This window comes from Vigna unguiculata, chromosome 10 (assembly GCF_037176805.1).
Source record: "Vigna unguiculata cultivar grain cowpea cultivar isolate G323 ecotype 2 chromosome 10, ASM3717680v1, whole genome shotgun sequence".
In the NCBI taxonomy this organism is placed as follows: Eukaryota; Viridiplantae; Streptophyta; class Magnoliopsida; order Fabales; family Fabaceae; genus Vigna; species Vigna unguiculata.
Genome location: NC_140801.1, coordinates 7,854,484 through 7,873,853, shown reverse-complemented (window position 1 = coordinate 7,873,853; position 19,370 = coordinate 7,854,484). Strand labels below are relative to the sequence as shown.

Genomic DNA, 19,370 nt, shown 5'->3' with positions numbered 1-19,370 from the left:
TTCATTGGCAAACAACTCTTCTGTGGAGAAACTGTGTATAATATATATGTATATATATATATATGTGTGTTAGTGAAACCCTATTTAATTTTGAATGTGAAAAAAATAATTACCAATGCAAGAAAATTTGAATTGTGTTTGTTGGGTGAAACTAGAGAATTAACATGTTTTGTGGTGTTAGAAGTATGCAGACAGGTAAATGTTTGTCTTTATATGAAAACTTTCAGAAGATCATAGTGAAAATGGATGGAACCACATCAAAATTACAAAGTCATTTAATCTGCATTTATTAAAAACAATCCACTGTTTGGCCACTATCTACAAAAAAGGGAAGATTACAAGCCTGTCAATATAATTGCAGCATTGTTATCTTGATTGACACATTGCAGATGTGTATTCAGAGGCTCTCTCAGGAGATCCAATCAAACATGATGAAAAGCTTCCTTAATATTGTGAGGTATTGAAAGAAGTGAAAACAAACTAGGATGAACATAAAAAGAGAATAAATTTATATATTCATTAACAGTGGGGTGGTGTTTTCTGTTTATGCTACTTGCTATACCTTGGACCTGTTACCAAGCCTTAACTCCAGATCCAGCTCTTCCATTGAGCTAGGGCTAAATTCAAACATCTTTGTCTGCACATGATGTCTGTCAACTGAGCTTGACTTTGGTGAAAATGGTGATGAAGAAGCATCTGTTTTCCTCTTCTTGCAACTGATATGATCTGCTTCTTTAGTACTCTCAAACTGCAAAGATGGGTGAGTGCTACACACAACTGAATTCAAGCTCATATCTCCATCAATATCATCACCCCTACATCTAGAATCCATTATTCCCTTGGAGGGTTTCTTGGAATCAGCTTGAGGATGAAACTTACATGAATATAATCTATGATCTTCAGCTAAACTTGGCCATGATTCGGAAGAGTTGCTGACAGGAGAAATCTTGTGGAGAACACTGGAATCATAAAACGGAATCATGGTTTCCTCTCTGGGGTTACCACTATTAACTGATGGAGCCAACAAGGGCTTGGAATGTGAGGGTGAAGAAGGTGAAGCAACAAAATCATGATAAGAATTAGGTTTAGCTTTTCTATAAGGCAATCCACAAACAGAAGGGTATAGGCAATCATCCAGAGAAGAAGAAAAAGGACTTTGAACTGGCTTGTTGAGCTGAGTTTTAAGTTCATGACATAGAATTTCATTGTGGGGGCTTGAGGGTTGTTGCTTTAACCTTGCTCTATCCCTTCTATGAACATTCATGTGGCCACCTAGAGCCTGTGCTGACCTAAACTCTCTTCTGCAGAAGCTACAAGAGTATGATCTTGGAGGCCACACACAGCCACCAAGAGAATTAGCAGCATCTTCTGCAAAAGCTTGTTCTTCCCATGAGTCACCATAGGAAGGGTTGGTTGGTGAAGTAAGAGTAGAGCTCAAAGAGTACTTTCTCTTAGTCCAACATTGACCCTGTTCCATTGGAACACAAACCACAAAAATATCACCAAAAACCCTTAGGAAAAGAACAATATGGAGAAGAGAAAGAGGTGGATATGTATATGGATGAAGAGGGTTATGTTATGTTATGTTATGCAGGTGATCCCATATTTAAGCAAGGAATAATTGAGAGTCACATGAGTGTATACTATGTTTGGATCTTAGATAGGGATTGCTTGAAGGAGGTTTTTGTGTGGAAGATGATGAAGTGGTGGGTACTCTAACCTTTTTGGTGTGTTGTTTTGTGGTTGGTTTTCCAAAGGAGTCAAAGAAGAGACACCAGAATGAATAATAGGGCTCACAAGTTCCCTTATTTCTGCATTTTCTTTGTGAGGAGAAGCAAAGTAGTAGCAGCCATGAGATTGAAAGTTACCGATGTGGGACCTCCAATGTCTTATACATAACATGAGATGAGATGGGGTGGCCACTGTAGTACTGACTTAACTCAAAAAATCTGACTGCAATCTCCTCAGAGAGATCCACCACTGTGTTGTCTTTTTTTAATATACTTGCTTTTCATTGTACAGAACATTTAATATATAGGGTTTACATCTGTACTTTTTCTTAATAAAATACTAATAATAAATTTTATCATACTTGTAACCTTCCATAAATACATAATTTTCACCATGTGATTGTAGTTACTCCCATTTTATGATTCAGACAACAACAAAAACTTTTTTTTTTCTTTTATATATCAATGGGATCTTTTAAATCTTATATATAGATGAAAACTCTCTTAAAAGATAACTAATGAAGATTAATTATTAATAAAACTAGTATATACTCCATCCATCCTCATTCAAAGTAAAAAAATAAATCTTTCATATTAATGGAGTTTACTCCAAATATTATATATATTTATCCAAATATCCTATATACTGCATAAACCACTTACAAGCTTGACTTCTTGAAAAAATTGAAATTAATGTCGGTCTCGAGAAATTTGGGTAAGAATGTGTAACTTTTTCTTTTCTAATCTTGCAAATGCACTAGTTGGGTTTATTTACTCACTGTTTGTTTGGTAGCAAATGTTACAAATTAATTTATATTCTAATTTATAGATAAATTATAATTTTTTATTAATAATAAAGATTATTTTAGATACCAATCATTTTTAATTTGTAAAGTAGTCTTTAATTTAGTTAATCGAAAATGATATTTAGACACAAAAAGTGGACTCATTTTTGACACAGGGTCCACGTAATATTTAATTTTTAATTCAAAGTTTAAAAAATATGAAAAACTGAATCAACGCACGTGTGGGTGAAAATTTAAAGAGGGAAAATTGCTCTCCCAAATCCAAAAGCTACACCCGATTCTTCCATCACCACAGCACACTCCTTCTTCGTTTTCTACCCATGGGTTCCTTCCATTGGAGAAAAATGCAAGCTTGATAAAATAACTTCACCGTTCCAGAGGGAGAACGACCACCATCGCCACCAAAACAGTGTTCGTCAAGTGGGTTTCCTTTGCCATGGAGTAGAACAAGAAGATACGAAAAGCGGAAATTAGTGACTAAGAGAAGGTTTCGTGTTGGTAGCCTTAAATATCATTTTCGATTGCAGTAATAACACATTCTTTGGATGGTGACCATGAAAAAAAGTCTCCTAAAGTTACTTATGATGTATGTGGGGAGTTGTGATGGTAAAAGTGGGGAGTTATGTTGGTTATTACGGTCATCAATTGCAGTACTTAAAAAAATCAAAAAAATTAAATATCACCACTAAATGTTCAGTGTAGACAAAATATAAGACAAAACGATTTTCATTGCCATTAAATTCAATAACACCTTCTTTAGATGATGTCCATGAAAAAAGTCTCGTAAGTTAATTATGACCTATGTTGGATATTTTGGTCATCAATTGTGGTACTTAAAAAAAAATAGAATGACATTTGGTGTTGACATTCTATTTTTTTTTTCTTTAAGTACCACAATTGATGACCAAAATATCCAACATAGGTCATAATTAACTTACGAGACTTTTTTTTTTCATGGACACCATCTAAAGAAGGTGTTATTGAATTTAATGGCAATGGAAATCGTTTTGTCTTATATTTTGTCCACACAGAACATTTAGTGGTGACATTTAATTTTTTTGTTTTTTTTAAGTACTGCAATTGATGACCATAATAACCAACATAACTCCCCACTTTTACCATCACAACTCCCCACAAACATCATAAGTAACTTAGGAGACTTTTTTTCATGGTCACCGTCCAAAGAAGGTGTTATTACTGCAATCGAAAATGATATTTAAGGCTACCAACACGAAACCTTCTCTTAGTCACTAATTTCCGCTTTTTCGTATCTTCTCGTTCTACTCCATGGCAAAGGCAACCCACTCGACGAACACTGTTTTGGTGGCGATGGTGGTCGTTCTCTCTCTAGAACAGTGAAGTTATTTTATCAAGCTTGCGTTTTTCTCCAATGGAAGGAACCCATGGGTAGAAAACGAAGAAGGAGTGTGTTGTGGTGATGGAAGAATCGGCTGTAGCTTTTGGATTTGGGAGAGCAATTTTCCCTCTTTAAATTTTGACCCACACGTGTGTTGATTCAGTTTTCCATGTTTTTTAAACTTTAAATTAAAAATTAAATACTACGTGGACCCTGTGTCAAAAATAAGTTCACTTTTTGTATCTAAATATCATTTTCGTTAGTTAATAGAATAATCAATTATGTTTGTTTTTAACTTTGATCGTTATTTAATTATTTTTTTAGTACTTCTATATTAAAGTTTTACTAGTAAAGACTTTTACGCAAGCGTGTCCCATTTTGTGATAATATAATCGTATAAGAAGGTCACCATTGAGGTACTCATGATTAAAAATGTTCCAATCCAAACAAGAGTGTACCAATGTGACCATAAACTCATTACTTTAAGGTTTTGGATTGAAAGTAAAATTAATTTTTTATATGAATTGGATACATATTGATAATATATCTTCCCAATAAATTTTGTAACAACCATAGAAACTTGGCATGTTTACTCCCTTGAGAATTTACAAATTTGAAAAGGACACAATATTTTGGTCAATGGAAAAATATGCAATGTACATAAAAACATCAAATAACAACATTATAGTCCTTAATAATCAAGTATTAAAGGAAATTACATTTCGCATTTAAATAGATTTTCAAAATATTATAAGACTATAATGTCACTATTTTATATTAACTACAATCATACCAAAATATATCAAGTCACAACCCATATTCCTAGAAAATCTGCTACCTCTACTGATTTTCCCTATTTGAACCTGATCCTCTGCTCACGACAAGAAAATAACGATCATTACAAAAGAAAAAAAAACACTAACACAAACTAGAAAAGATAAAACTAATATTTTTAAGCCTAAACAAATTACAATTTATATTTCTATAATTGAACACTCAATTTTTCACTACAAGAAAATCAAAGAATAGTGACTGAAATATCAGTCACTAAATGGCAATAATTAGTCACTAATCACTTTAGTGACCGATTTAGTGATCGACGGAGATCAGTCACTATAACCTTCGTCACTAATGTTTGTGGTCGATTTTGTGACTGATTTTGTAATTGATTTGGTGACTGATTTAGTGACTAATTTGGTGATCGATTTGGCGACTAATTTGGTGATTGATTTAGTGACTAATATGGTGACCGATTTGGTGGCTGATTTTGTGGCTGATTTTGTGACTGATTTGGTGACTGAAACTGTGACTGATTGTGTGACTGGATTTTAAACATTTTAGTGACCGATATATCAATTACAAATTCGGTCATTAATATTAAGGATCATATTCTAAATTAATGTTTAAGGAATTTGCAAAAAATTAAAATACATCCTGGGTTTATACATATTTTCAAACATTATATTCTGTATAACACATTTTGCAACATGAAATAGTTTATAAATTTATAAAGTAAAGTTAAATAACATTACATTAGAGAATATACTTTTCATGTCTAAGTTAAAACCATCTTGCAAAGATAATGTAAAAAGTTTTACAAAGATTCTATGTTCGTAAAAAAACTTAATAAAGTTAGCTACAAAATGAGTTGTATTTCATATTGAAGGTTGAACATCCATCTTGTGCATCAACATTTGCGGAATTTTGTTGTTTTGTTGAATTTCTCTGTCATTATTTAGCATTCTCTATTTCATATTATATCTCTCAGTTTGAACGACCTTTAACTATCTTTTTAGTTGTTCAATTTCCTCTTATAGCATGGACCGATGATGAAGAAGACTCTTGATACAGGTATTTTTTCATGGCCTTCGTTGACTCAAATCCAAGTCCATATACCTTGCCTTTGTTTGTTCCAGCAACTTGACACCAAATTAAATGCCTGGGTAAATTGTTCCTATACAAATTAAAACATAATGGTAGTTAACAATATTAAAAAATATTAAAGAGAAATCACTACTTTAATAGTTTAACATATTATATTTGTGACTTACATCCACATGTGCTGATCTTTGATCCACCCAGGTGTTATCCTTCTTCCTTTGATATGTTTGACGAAACAACTCTGATGGAGTAGGAGGTTTTCCATTCAACTTTATCTTAGAGGAAAAAAAAATTTAGAAATGATATTCAATACAAATACAAACAAGTTTGTGAAGAAGTTAAAACTTATATTTACTTTTCAGTCATGCATTGTATTTGAATAACATAATAAATAAGGGAATACATTTTGGTTAATACATACCAATTAAAGACAAAATTTAAACTTTCAAACTCATTCAATTTTAGATTAATTCGTTTTGTCTATAAATAAATTTTACCAAATTTTCTCTATGTTGAGAAGTACTAATAAAGCATGTTGTATGAAGTGAAACTCCAAACCTTCCATATTCAGTTGCTCGATTTGCTTTTGTAATTAAACTTTTTTACTTTGAATTTTGTTGATCCCCAATGTTGGCACAATGTTTCCCATACATCATCAACAAGCCAATTTGGCTTCTTCTTTGCAATTCAAGCCTTATTTAGACTACTTTTCAATATGTGTGCACCTCGAATTTCAAAGTTCCTACTTGGCCACCTATGATTAGGTGGGCAAATATTATACTTTCTATGTAAAAGTTACATATTAGAAAATCAAAGGAATATGAAGTTCTAAAAAGATACATATTAACAAGTTAGTGTAAAAAATTCATAACTAATAAAAATACATACCATAAAGAAATTGAACCACATGTCCCTATTGATTTCAAATACCTTCTTCCATGATGGTCATGCTTCAGTATAATGGCTTTTGAATATATCAACAATGGTTATAGCTACAAAGTACGAAGGAAAGAATCTACAACAAACAAACATACAATTAACAATTCAAGTTATATATAATATTATATATAAAATTTGAACAAAACTTAACATGGTAAAATTGAATTTATTTACCAAGATCCACCAAGATATAAAATTGGTTTATCATTAGTGCTTTGGACATCTAATTTATGGTGATCATGATCACAAGAAGGTGTGTCATGAGTGGCAAGGTTAGATGTTTGGAGACTACGTGGAGATAAATTAGTTGTTCCATGTAATGATTGTTCTTCATGTCTAGAGTTAGTTGTTAGCTTTAATGCTCCTAGTGATGGAGTAGAACCAACATGTGTAGATATATAGGATTAGAACCAAAACTTGCTTGAACAGAAGGAGTATGATGAACATGTGCTCTCGGTGAAGGAGTAGAACCGTGTTCTCCAATTTTGTCAGGTAGTGCATGCCTAGATTACATTCCAATAGTTGTACTTGGCATCTGATTTAGTTGTTGCTTTACTAAACAACTTTTTGAAAGAAGTTTGTTTCTTTTTTTATCTGACATCTACAAATAAAGCAAAAAAGTGTTAGAAATTGCATGATTTCATAACAAAAGATCATGAAAATAATAATAATAATATATACAATAAAACAAAATATATGTTTTCAAACACATAAAACCACAAGGTGATGTTAAATACAAAATAAAATTAGTTTAGCTTAGGTTAAGTATGAAAAGAAAAGACAAACATCATTCATCATCATTGTTGTCATCATCATCACCAAATTCATGACCTTCACCATCATTCTCGTCTTCTTCATCATCAAACTCATGACCTTCACCATCATTCTCGTCATTATTTTCATCTTTATCAGATATGTATTCATCTTCAAAATCATTTTCCTCTTTGAAGTCTTCTTCTCCAAATTGTGCCTCTTCTTCAACAATATGTTGATTTTAATCAAGTAATTCATTGTATAATACTTCTTCATATCCACCACCTTCATCATCTCTCAGTTGACCAAGTGGTTCATCGTTTGACACGACTATTAGAAAATACATCTTGATATGGAACCTCTAGTGTATATTGATCATCAACCCTACTTCTTGCTTTGGTTTTAATAACAACCCACCAATCTACCTTTTCTTTTATATTTTTAGGGTAAGGCATATAATAAACTTGAATTGCATTTGCTGCAAGTATGAAAGGATCATAATTCAAATACCTTTTACAATGATGAACCTCCATAATGCCATAGTCCTTGTGAAATTTTACACCACGATTCCTTTCAAAATCAAACCATTGACAATTGAAGAGAACTAAGTTTTTAGTTGGTTCTCCTATATATTCAAGTTGCATAATTTTAATGATGATACCATAATAATAATTTTCTTCCTCTCCATTATCATCACCTTTAACACAAACCCCACAATTAACCATTTTCTTTCCAATGCTTCATTCTTTTATATGAAACTTGAAACCATTGACAAAATAAATTGATCCTACAAGAAAACCATTGGTACAAAGGGTTTGATTTGGTTAAATCCACTTCTGCATGCATTTTATAAATGGGTTTGTTAAAAACTGAAATGTTGATTATAGGCCAAATAAAATATAGGTTTTGAGAGAGGTAACTTTGTGTTCATGTGATGCCAAATTAGAAGAAAATATTGAACTGTTATTGTGGCAAAATTGATTTATTTCCCTTTTTGCAAGAAAAAATATGGTGGGAATCAATAATCAACATCAAAATGTAGGAACTTACATGTTTTGTTGATAATAGAGCAGATATAAAGTATATACACTAACATAACCAAGCAAAAACAAGTTGAGGTATTTTTCCTAGCTATACAAGCCTTCACAAGCCTCCACAATCAAATGTCTTAAGTTACCAACTGCAAGAAAATACATCACGAGCTATCACTCTAAAACAAAAGAAGTATATAAATATTGCAGGCTTAAGTTGGAATATAAATATACTAAAAAGAAAACATTCAAGGGTGATACACTTTAAAAAGTTTGGTTGCTTTAGTTCAATTATAATTTCTCATATCACAATTCAATATCAACATCACTTCCTCCAATCTATGTGCTCTTAATTGAGGACAAAATGATAATCTCTTCTATAGTACAATGAAAATCACTTCTTTAATGATATACAGTTGCATATAGCTTCTAATTTCACGTTTTCATACCCAAAAGAATGATTTCTCAAAGGGTGACAACCAAACACTTCAGATTCTCCCTCTAACTCCATTCATTTTTTTATGCCCATTTCAAACCATGATGTAGTAATATAACTCATTGGCCTTTAATTAAGACACTTCAAAAAATTTTAAAACTTATTACTGACAATTTCCTCACGCCTAAATCCTAAGTTGGATTTACTTTGCCAAGTACCAAAGAGAAAAGCAAAATCCTCAATGTAGTTGGTTATGAAGCTTCACTCAAGTTTCTATTCTAAAATTCTAACAATCTGATTCAACTCCATTATTATATCATAACATATAATGGAACTATGGTAACCACTTTTTTTTAATTTAATAATACATTTCAGTAATAATAGTCGATAGTCAATATAAACATTTCCTATGAATGTACTTGGTGTCATAGAAGAATATCTAGAAACTATCACTAATTATTCAAAGCTCTTGAAATAAAAATAATTCTAATTGTTTAAACACGCTTAGGCTGCACCAATAAATCATGAAACATCACTCTCATTCTCCTTGGCACTCTATCTCTACTTCACAAAGTAAGTCTGTAACAAAATGTCGAAAACACTAAACTCGATAACAATTTTTCACAAAGCAGAATAAGGTGCGACTAATATTACCTAGTCGATGGTGTTAAACTTCTCAGGCCATTTGGTTCAAGGAGTATTATCCTACGAAACAAAACCCTAAAAAGCTATAATTTCTTTTCAACGCAATGGCAAAAATCACAAAAATTATCCATTTAAAATGCATTACCACATTGAACACAAAGTCATTCAAAATATGCCCATTATTTGGAATAATGTAAACTGAAGTGTTATCAAGAACAAAAAGGAATAACGTGAGCAAAAGAAAAAATGGCATCGCAAAAGTAGATAGGGATAACACAATGAGTATATAAGGATAATAAGAATAGTACCAGAAGAAGTCTTTGCTAAGAATACAATCTCTTGAGTCTCGATGACAACGTCATTAGTAAGCGTCACAAAATGAAAACCTATTGGAAGGTTCAGAATCAAGAGGGTTTTGGAAGCAAGAAACAACAAAAACAATGCTAGATGATGGTTGTCTGATAGGATTAAGGGAGAGTTACTTTATTTAAAGTTGCAAGTGCTCGATGGTGTTGTTACACAACACGAGATTCTACATGAGGGTGAATTGCATATAATTGACCAAAAAAAGACAGATTTGAGAAGTTGGTTTCCCTCAAAATTGCTTCGACTCACTTGGTCATTCTGTTTTGGGCACCAGTTCTTCCTCCAACATCATTGTCTTCTTCCACACGGTCCTTAGGTTTTTCGAAGGGGGAAAGTTTTACATGGTGTGAAGCTTTTAGGAAGGAAAAAAATTAGAGGGAAAATGAAAACTAAAAATAAGAGGTTAAACCAATTTAACCTTTATTTGAGACTCTATGCAACTCGAGCTCAGCGGTGCGGGCTTGCAACTCAATGATGATGTTCTAGCACTACATCAAATTACCAAATCAAGTCCCAAACCCCATATACAGTCTCAGCCAAACCATTTAAAACAATAAATTCAAACAATCATATTAAATAAACTAGCTTCTCTTACCTTAATCAAAAGAAACCCTAGGTTCTTCAACTCCTTTTCACTACTTCTATTTCTAGAAATTAAATAAACCTACACGAAGATCGAAACGATGATATGAGGATTGCACTTGAACATTGACATGCAGTAACTAAATTTTAAAGGGAGTAAGACTACATGAAACTTCTTAAAGCCAAATCCTAGAGAATAATAAAAAGATGACTCTAGAAAAGGGGGGGGGGGGTTAGAACGAAACTTACTATATTTAATGTTTCAATCGATGAATCCAAATGTAGCCTTTTATCAAAGAGAAGGTGAGTGTTTTAGTGCTGACTTGGGGAAGAGAAGCAAGGTTGTATAAAGAAACTGGTTGATGGATGAACATATTGTAACATCCCTAAGGAATATTACTTTAAAAAATATCACAAACAATTAAATAAATGAGACTAAATACGACAATATAAAAATTTTCCTCATTTATATACGCAGATTCCCAAAACGCGGGAAATTAAAGTCGTACTATCAAAACATTGTAACCGTTCACTATTCAAAAACATTAGAACTCGTAAAAGCCAAAACGGCTAATGTCCAAAACATAAATACATCAGAAAGTTTAAATCTTCAAAAAGCCCAAATCATCCCTCTCTTTGGTCTCAAGCGTCTCCCGGCTCACCTGTCAAGTCATCTGCTCCCGGATAACGAATCATTCGATCATCGCCATGCACACACAGATAGGGTGAGTTATGCATATTAAACAAATTAAATATGATACCCATCCCAATAAAAATTTACAGATACATGTTAAGTACAAGTTATTCACCACGATCTCAGATTCCTTCCTGAGTCCCATGCATGAAACTAGGTCCTGGGACTTTCACTGTGCTTCCACGAAACTATCCCTTTCGTGGTCCAACCCTACGAGCCAATCCTGCTCATAGTCCAACCCTACAGACTCCTCGCCTGTAGTAACACATCCAAGCTTACACAACTTGGACCCTAGCACGCACGCAATCACCATACTATGGACTCCTCGCCCGATAGTAACCGACGGGAACATCACAGTTCCTTGCCCATCGTGCGCACAACGCATGCAATCACCATACTAAGGACTCCTCGCCCAATAGTAGCCGACGGGAACTCATCTAGTTCCATGCCCATCATGCGTTCCACCACTCAAGCACGTCCCAGACCTCTATTGGACTTAGTCCATCAACCCAAGCATAAAAGAAATGAACTTAGTCCCTCGAGTTCACTAATCAAGCAAAAGAAGATAATTGTACAGCCACACAAACCGCCTGGTACCGCTTAGACACCGCTAGGCGGATACTGGCAGAAAACTGCCCGGCGGTCACACTCCCACCGCCAGGCGCTGCGGCTCAGATTGGACCCGAAATTCTCCGTCACCACCTGGCGGACACCACCCTGCCGCTAGGCGCCTAGCGCTAACAGTGGCCACTGCCACTTGTCTTTCACTCTACCGCCAGGCGGTTCACCTCGCGCCGCCAGGCGCTATACCAGTAGCGCAATGCTACTGGTTTTTAGCACTTTTTACAGGTCTTAGTAGACCCACATTTACATAATATTTCCATCACTCATTCATTCATAACTTTACAAGACGTAAAATCAAACTAGAATGTAATATGTACAATTAGCTAAACCCGAATCTCAATCCTCTCATCTCGATATGCCTCGCATAATACAGTACAAGAGCATGCCCTATGGTGTAACTAGTAAGCTCATCACTCACCACAATACAAAGTACAGTTTGAAGTACTCTTCTCTAATTGCACTTGCACCTAAGTCATACCACAAATAAATCCTTAGTCCTCCTATGTTAGTATGTTCACTTAATTCATGAAAAGAGATTTACTGACTTTTAACCCAAATCTTCCAGAAATTCCCCCCCTGTGACTCTCCATAACACATTTTTCAGCAACATCACCAAGACGTTCTCCCCTTTGATGCGTCGCCTGGCGGTCACCCAAGTGCCGCCAGGCGGTTCATACCAGTTTCGTACACTGCCACATTTTCCAGCATTCACAGTGTTCACCACTAACCCAAATTCCTTTTGCATTAATTCTAACATATTTCCACCTCCACACAACAACCAACATTCATATCCTAATCACATTAATGTCTATTTTCAATCAACAAAACTCACCATCGCGATCAACCATGTTTTCCAATTCTAATTCGTCATGAACCCTAAATTCCCAATTCCATTATAATTCATGTATTAATCCACCAATTATAAATTTTACAATCAACAATCCATCAAATCAGTTATATTCAAATCTCCAGATTCTCCCCGAACCTCGCACACCACAAAAATACCAAGAATCATAAGAAACTGGGTAACCCAGTTCGTGTCGCCTAGCGGGCTACCCTTAGCCGCCAGGCGGTGCATATCAAAACCCAGAAAATAAGCGCTGGTGGCATGAGCAGCCTGGCGGTCCTTCAACTCCGCCAGGCGGTTTCTGGAATTTTTCCAGAAACACAGAAAAGAAAAGTGAATCATCAATTTACACATTCCATTTAGTCCAGAAAAAAAACACGAACGACATATACATATATATATACAAGCAAAACAACTCCCCTAACCTGGATTAAAGCTTTCCCCGATATTCTTCTACTTCTTTCCTTGAACTCCAATTGATCTCCCTAGCCTTCTCTCAATTCAGCCCCCACTGATCCACCCACACTCTTAGTTCCTCACTGAATTTCGCACTCTCTGTCTACCTCACAATACCCTCTGCAGAAAACTTTCTTTTCCCTCACAATTAGGCTCTTTAGTGGTGTTTTAATGGTGAGTTAAAACCTTAAACGAAAAATTGCATTAAGAGGGGAAAATGACCATTCAAACTCACTAATTGGCTTTCTTTTCCCTCACAATTAGGCTCTTTAGTGGTGTTTTAATGGTGAGTTAAAACCTTAAACGAAAAACTGCATTAAGAGGGGAAAATGACCTTTCAAACTCACTAATTGGCTTGCTTTCCAGCTTCCCCTAACTGATACTCCTGCTAGGCTTTTCCTTAACCCTTCAACTTCAAATCAAAACCTAAAATGGCAAAAATGAAGTTTCCTTTGGGTCTTTCAAGGTTTGAACCCACATCCATGCATAAGCCAACTCAATGCCTAACCAATGCAACCAATTCATATTTCATACTAACCAATACAATTCAATAATCATAAAACCCACAACACGTTTTAATATACACAAAAATAATACAAATTTAATAACACACAAAAAATTAACATACATAGGACTCGAACTCAAGTCCTTTCACACAATCGAAGTACTCTCAACCACATGAGCTAGTACTTTTCCATGTCATACACTCCGCATTTATTACTTTAAAGGTTCCCCTTACCCACATTTATCCACTTAATTACTTAATTAATTATTTAATTTTTTTCCCGGGTCTTACACATATCACCTTTCAGCTTTCCCAAAGAAATGTGTTTGTTCTTAAAAAAAGGTTTATACATTTTTTAGGTTTTAAAAATGTTTTTACAATCTCCGTAACAACAAAATTTTCGACCTCGAAAACTCACTTACCAGGAGAAAGATGAGGGTAAGAATTTGCCATATTCTCTTCTAACTCCAATGTGGTATCTCTGGTTTTAGAATCCCGTAACACTTTGGCTAGACTAATAGACTTCCCTTTAAGTTGCTTAGTATAATGCTCGATTATTCTTATTGGTTATGCCTCTACAAATAAAGTTTCCTTCACTTGAACCTCATCCACCTCTAACACATGAGTGAGATTAGGCACATACCTCCTCAGTTGGGATACATGAAACACATTGTGTAGCTTTGATAGCTGGGGATGAAAAGTAATCTCATAAGTTATTGGACCTATCTTCCGCAAGATCTGATAGGGTCTAATAAACTTAGAGAGATTTTGAGATCTGATAGCCCTTCCCACACTAGTGTTTGGGGTCACCCTTAGAAAAATATGATCTCCAACATCTTTGATCTGCATACACTTTTTTTGCTTTGTGAGGCTCCCTTCTTGTCTTGTATTTGCTATACTTTCTCTATTGCTTTCCTACGCAAATATGGCCCAACCAACAAGGCTTCCCCGTCTTGGTACCAACAAAGTGGTGTTCTACATCTCCTTCCATATAATTCCTCATACGACGTCATTCTAATACTAGCATGATGAATGTTGCTATAAGTAATCTCTACAATTGGTAACATTTCATTCCAGCTTCCAAGATGGTCTAACATTCACGACTTCAACTTATCTTCAAGACACTAGATAGTTCTATCAGATTTCCCATCTATTTGAGAATGATAGTCAGAACTCATCCTTAATTGACTCCCTAAAACATCTTGTAACGTCTTCCAAAACTAAGAAGTGAATCTAGGATCCCTGTCTGAAACAGAACTTTATGGCACCTCGTGAAACTTCATTACCTCATTGATGTATAGTATAGCTAGCTTATACATAGGCATCCTAAGGTTCACTAGCAAAAAATGAGCACTCTTCGTTAACATATCCATTACCACCCAGATTACATCATTACTTCTCATAGTTTGTGGCAAATGGGTAACAAAGTTCATAATAATACTATTTCATTTTCACTTAGGCACCTCCAACTACTGCAACATACCACCTGGCCTTTGATGCTTCACTTTAGCTTTTTGGCAGATTAAACAAGTTGTAACTTACTCTGTCATATCCCTCTTCATCCTCAGCCACTAGAAAACTTCCTTAAGATCATGATACATCTTAGCCATGCCAAGGTGCATGTTAAGTGGACTCTTGTGCCCTTCATCCAACACCAATCTCTTCAACTCCACATAATTAGGCATACACACTCAAATTTTAAATCTCAGAACCCTTTTGGTGCCTCCAACATGAACTCAGCTTGCTCTATTCCCAACAGACTTGTTTTTTTCTTCAATCTGGGATCCAACAACTACTTTTCTTTGACTTGCTCTAGGAAAACACTTGATATAGTCAAATGACCACATCTAATGTTATCCACCCCAAACTCCACATACAAACTCAAATCTTTCAACTTTTCCACTAACTTCATCTCTTTCATCATCAAAGAAGACATTTGCACAATTTTCCTGCTTAAGGCGTCTACCACCACATTGGCTTTCCCCGAATAATATAACAATTCAAAGTCATAGTACTTCAAGAACTTCATCCATCTCCGTTGCCTCATATTTAAATCCTTCTAATTAAACAAATAGTTCAAATTTTTATGATCATTGAACACTTGGAACTAGGCTCCATACAGATAATGCATCCAAGTCTTTAAGGCAAAAACCACTACAGCTAACTCCACGTCATGAGTAGGGTAATTTCTCCCATGAGTCTTCAACTTCCTTGAAGCATAGGCTACCACTCTCCTTTCTTGCATGAGTTCATCCCAATCCCTGATATGAGGCATCACAATAAACAATAAAAGACTTACTTGTTTCAAGAATTACCAAAACTGGTGCACTTGACAACCTCCTCTTGAGTTCTTGAAAACTCTTTTCACATTTGTCCAAGCAAACAATTAGTCTTTACGAGTTAACTATGTCAAGGGTGCTACTATCTTGGACTATCCTTCAATGAATCTCCTATAGTAACCAATTAAAACTACAAAACTTTATATCTCAAATGCATTATATCTTTGTCAATATCACAAAAACAAGAAGAACCTTCCTTCAACTCCCTCAAAACTTGTTGTGCAAACAACACCTTCAACTCTCCCGAGTCTGTAAATAACACTATTCTTTTCTCACAGTCTATAAGAACATGATTCAAAGATAACCAATCCATTCCTAATATGATATCCATATCTTGTAGAGGTAAACTAGTCAAACTAATCTTAAACATGCATCCCTCTACAATTATAGGGCACACAACACACACTAAGGACACAAACACAACATCAGAGGTTGGATTCGATACACTGAGGTCATACTACAACTCTTCGACTGGCAAACCCAACTCCATCACACAAACCTTTGACACAAAAGAATGTGTTGCCCCATAATCAAACAACACACGCATATTCCTACCACCAACCAAACACATACCAAAAACCAAGTTACCTTCCCTTGAAGATTTTGCACCAGATACTGCATAAACTCTATTCGTAACTTGGGATCTAGCACTTCCCCTACTTCTTTGTTGATGTTGAACTGCCCTTGCAAGTGCTCACAATCTCCTTGTGTTTGGACTATCCTTACCATGATGCCCCATCTAGCCCAAACATTTTCAACTTTTATAATACATCGTCTAAGGGCACTCACGCATGGCATGTGGTCCTCCACACATGTAGAATCACAGACTCCTTTGTTGTTGTTGATGAGAAGGATTTGCAAACATGTGAGGTTGTGGTCCCAATTAAGGGTTATCCTTCTCTTCCTTCTTGGGCTTACTCCTAAAGGGTCCTACTATTAGAGTCTTCTACACCATATCTTATGCCTCTAACCTCTAAAAAATTGGTGCCTTCTCTATTAAAGCTGGGAATTGTTTAACAAAGAGGGGTACCACCAGCTTCTTGATTGCTGACTTAAGCCCATTCTCAAATTTCATGCACCTTAATTCTTCATTTAGGGGTAAGTGTAGAAACGAACCAGGTGTTTAAACCTCTTCACATATTTTGCCACGGTCATATATCCTTGTGTCAGTTGTAAGAAATTCACCTCCTTAAAGTATCTAACACTTTTTGGGAAGTACTCCTCCAGAAACTTCTTTTTGAAACCTTCTAAGAGATAGCCTCTCCATTTCTCTAATAATCAACTTCATGTTTGCCCACGAATGTTCAGCTTTACCTGATAGCATATACATGGTATAATCAAGTCTATTATTCTCGAGGCATCTCTTAACATCGAACACCCTCTCCAAATTCTTCATCCCCTGATTTGCCTCCTCTAGGGTAGCCTTCCCATCAAATTGCTTAGGACTATGTCGCAGAAAGTCCTCTAAACTCCACTCAAGAAGTTGTGAGCTTCGAGGTTAAGAAGCCTCAGTTATGGCCATGTTACCTCCAACTGTTGCAAAGCAACAATATGGTTTTATCGAGAGTCTTCAACTGTTAGCCTCGCAGTCTCCATTTGCAACAAAGCAGCATGGTGTTGTTATGCAATGATTGCACTATGCTGCTACAAAGATAGAATGGAACTTACTCTATTCAAGGTTTCGATTGGTGGATTTCATGTAGTCTTTTGTAGTGAATCCAAATGTAGCCTCTAATCAAAGAGAATGTGAGTGTCTTAGTTTTGACTTGGGGAAGAAAAACATATTGGTTGAGGGATGAACATCTCTTTATTCATTTTTCCTGTTTTTGTTCTTAAAAAAAGTTTGTACATTTTCAAGTTTTAAAAGGTTTTTACAAATTCTTCTCAAATTTTTATACTTTTAATCTTTACTTTTTTAACAAAAAAATTGTTTTTTTAATCTCTACCGAAAAAATTGAACCATATCTTTTATGATAAATGCTGCTACCAAAAAAACGTAAATAAACAAACATTTTTTTTTCTGACACTAAAACATGGTTCGGCCTACTTAGCATGTGAGAAAAGAATAAAAATACATGTTGTAATAGTGATCACAATATATACCTTTTTCTGAAAATCTAAATTGAATTTAAATCGGTTAATCTTGTATTTGATAAGAAATTTCTCTATTTTAAAAATATTTGAAAACATTGAAATCAAATCTTTAATTTTTTTTTATTTTTTAAATATTTGTGTTCATATAAGACAATTGTAATTTATTCAATTTTCATCTTTTATATAACCAAGTATTTTAATTACTATCAGATATAAAAAAGATTTAAATATTAAAAATAGGTAGTAGTTAAAAAACATCAATATTAATAATATTTTTAATCAATTTTGGTTCATATTTTTTCTTTATGAAAGTTGGTAATAGAAAATGACATTGATAAAAGTTAATTTTACAATAATATCGTTAGTTGGGGTTTTCTCAAGGAAATGTAAACTAGAAAATTCTCCCAAGTATTGACGAGAAAAATCTAAGTCAATATTGGCGGAAAATGGTTCCAATCAACGTTAAAAGATTCTAACAAATTATTAATAGATAATAACATCAGTATCATTCATAATAAAACAATCATTATAGACATTGGAAAAAGAAAAGTATGATAGACGTCAAAAAGAAGAAATCTAGTTCATACTATCATAAAACTAGTCTTCCTAATATTGACCGATGAAAAATTGAATAATGTTGGGTGAGAAATGGCAACGATCTACCAAAAATAACAAAAAAAAATGTAATCCTAATTAACTCTTATTAATATCAATAAAGAAAAACTTAGTCGATATCAACTAAAAAATATTTCTTCCGGTGTGGGTAAGCAAATCCTAATTTAACGTTAGTTAGAAAAATCCTAAAACATTAATCAAGAAATAATCCCGACCAACATTGCTGAGAAAATGACTAATTGATATTATTTAGTAGTTAAATTTAAAAATTTATTATTTTAATTTTTTATTTATAATATGTAAGTTATTTTAGTTATTAATAACTTTTAATTTATAATTTAGTATCTAAATTTATTATTATAATAATTAATTATTTTTTATCATTAAAATTATCATTATATAGTATATAAACATTATTCGATATGTCTCATTTGTAATCCCTAATTTTACATGCAAGTGACATTAAAAAAAAAAAAACTAAAGAATTTTTTATTCTTAAGAACTGAATGCATATACCAAAAAATTTACAACAGCTCACACGTGCGATTTAACGAATTGAATTAAAATTTGTGGGTATTAATTAATTGATGACAGAAACTGAAAGGATTAAGATGAGTGTTGGTCATAAGCAAATCGCAAACGTGAGCGTATAGATAAACAAAATGAGTTT

The 19,370-nt window shown here is 34.1% G+C and overlaps 1 protein-coding gene across 1 annotated transcript; it reads right to left on the bottom strand.

Moving 5' to 3' along the window:
* Positions 1 to 263: 263 nt before the first annotated feature.
* LOC114165173 (zinc finger protein 10-like) lies at positions 264 to 1,985 on the bottom strand. Its single transcript, XM_085667966.1, has one exon. The coding sequence runs from the start codon at positions 1,475 to 1,477 to the stop codon at positions 557 to 559; it is 921 nt and encodes a 306-aa protein (XP_085524092.1). The 5' UTR covers positions 1,478 to 1,985; the 3' UTR covers positions 264 to 556.
* Positions 1,986 to 19,370: the final 17,385 nt, after the last annotated feature.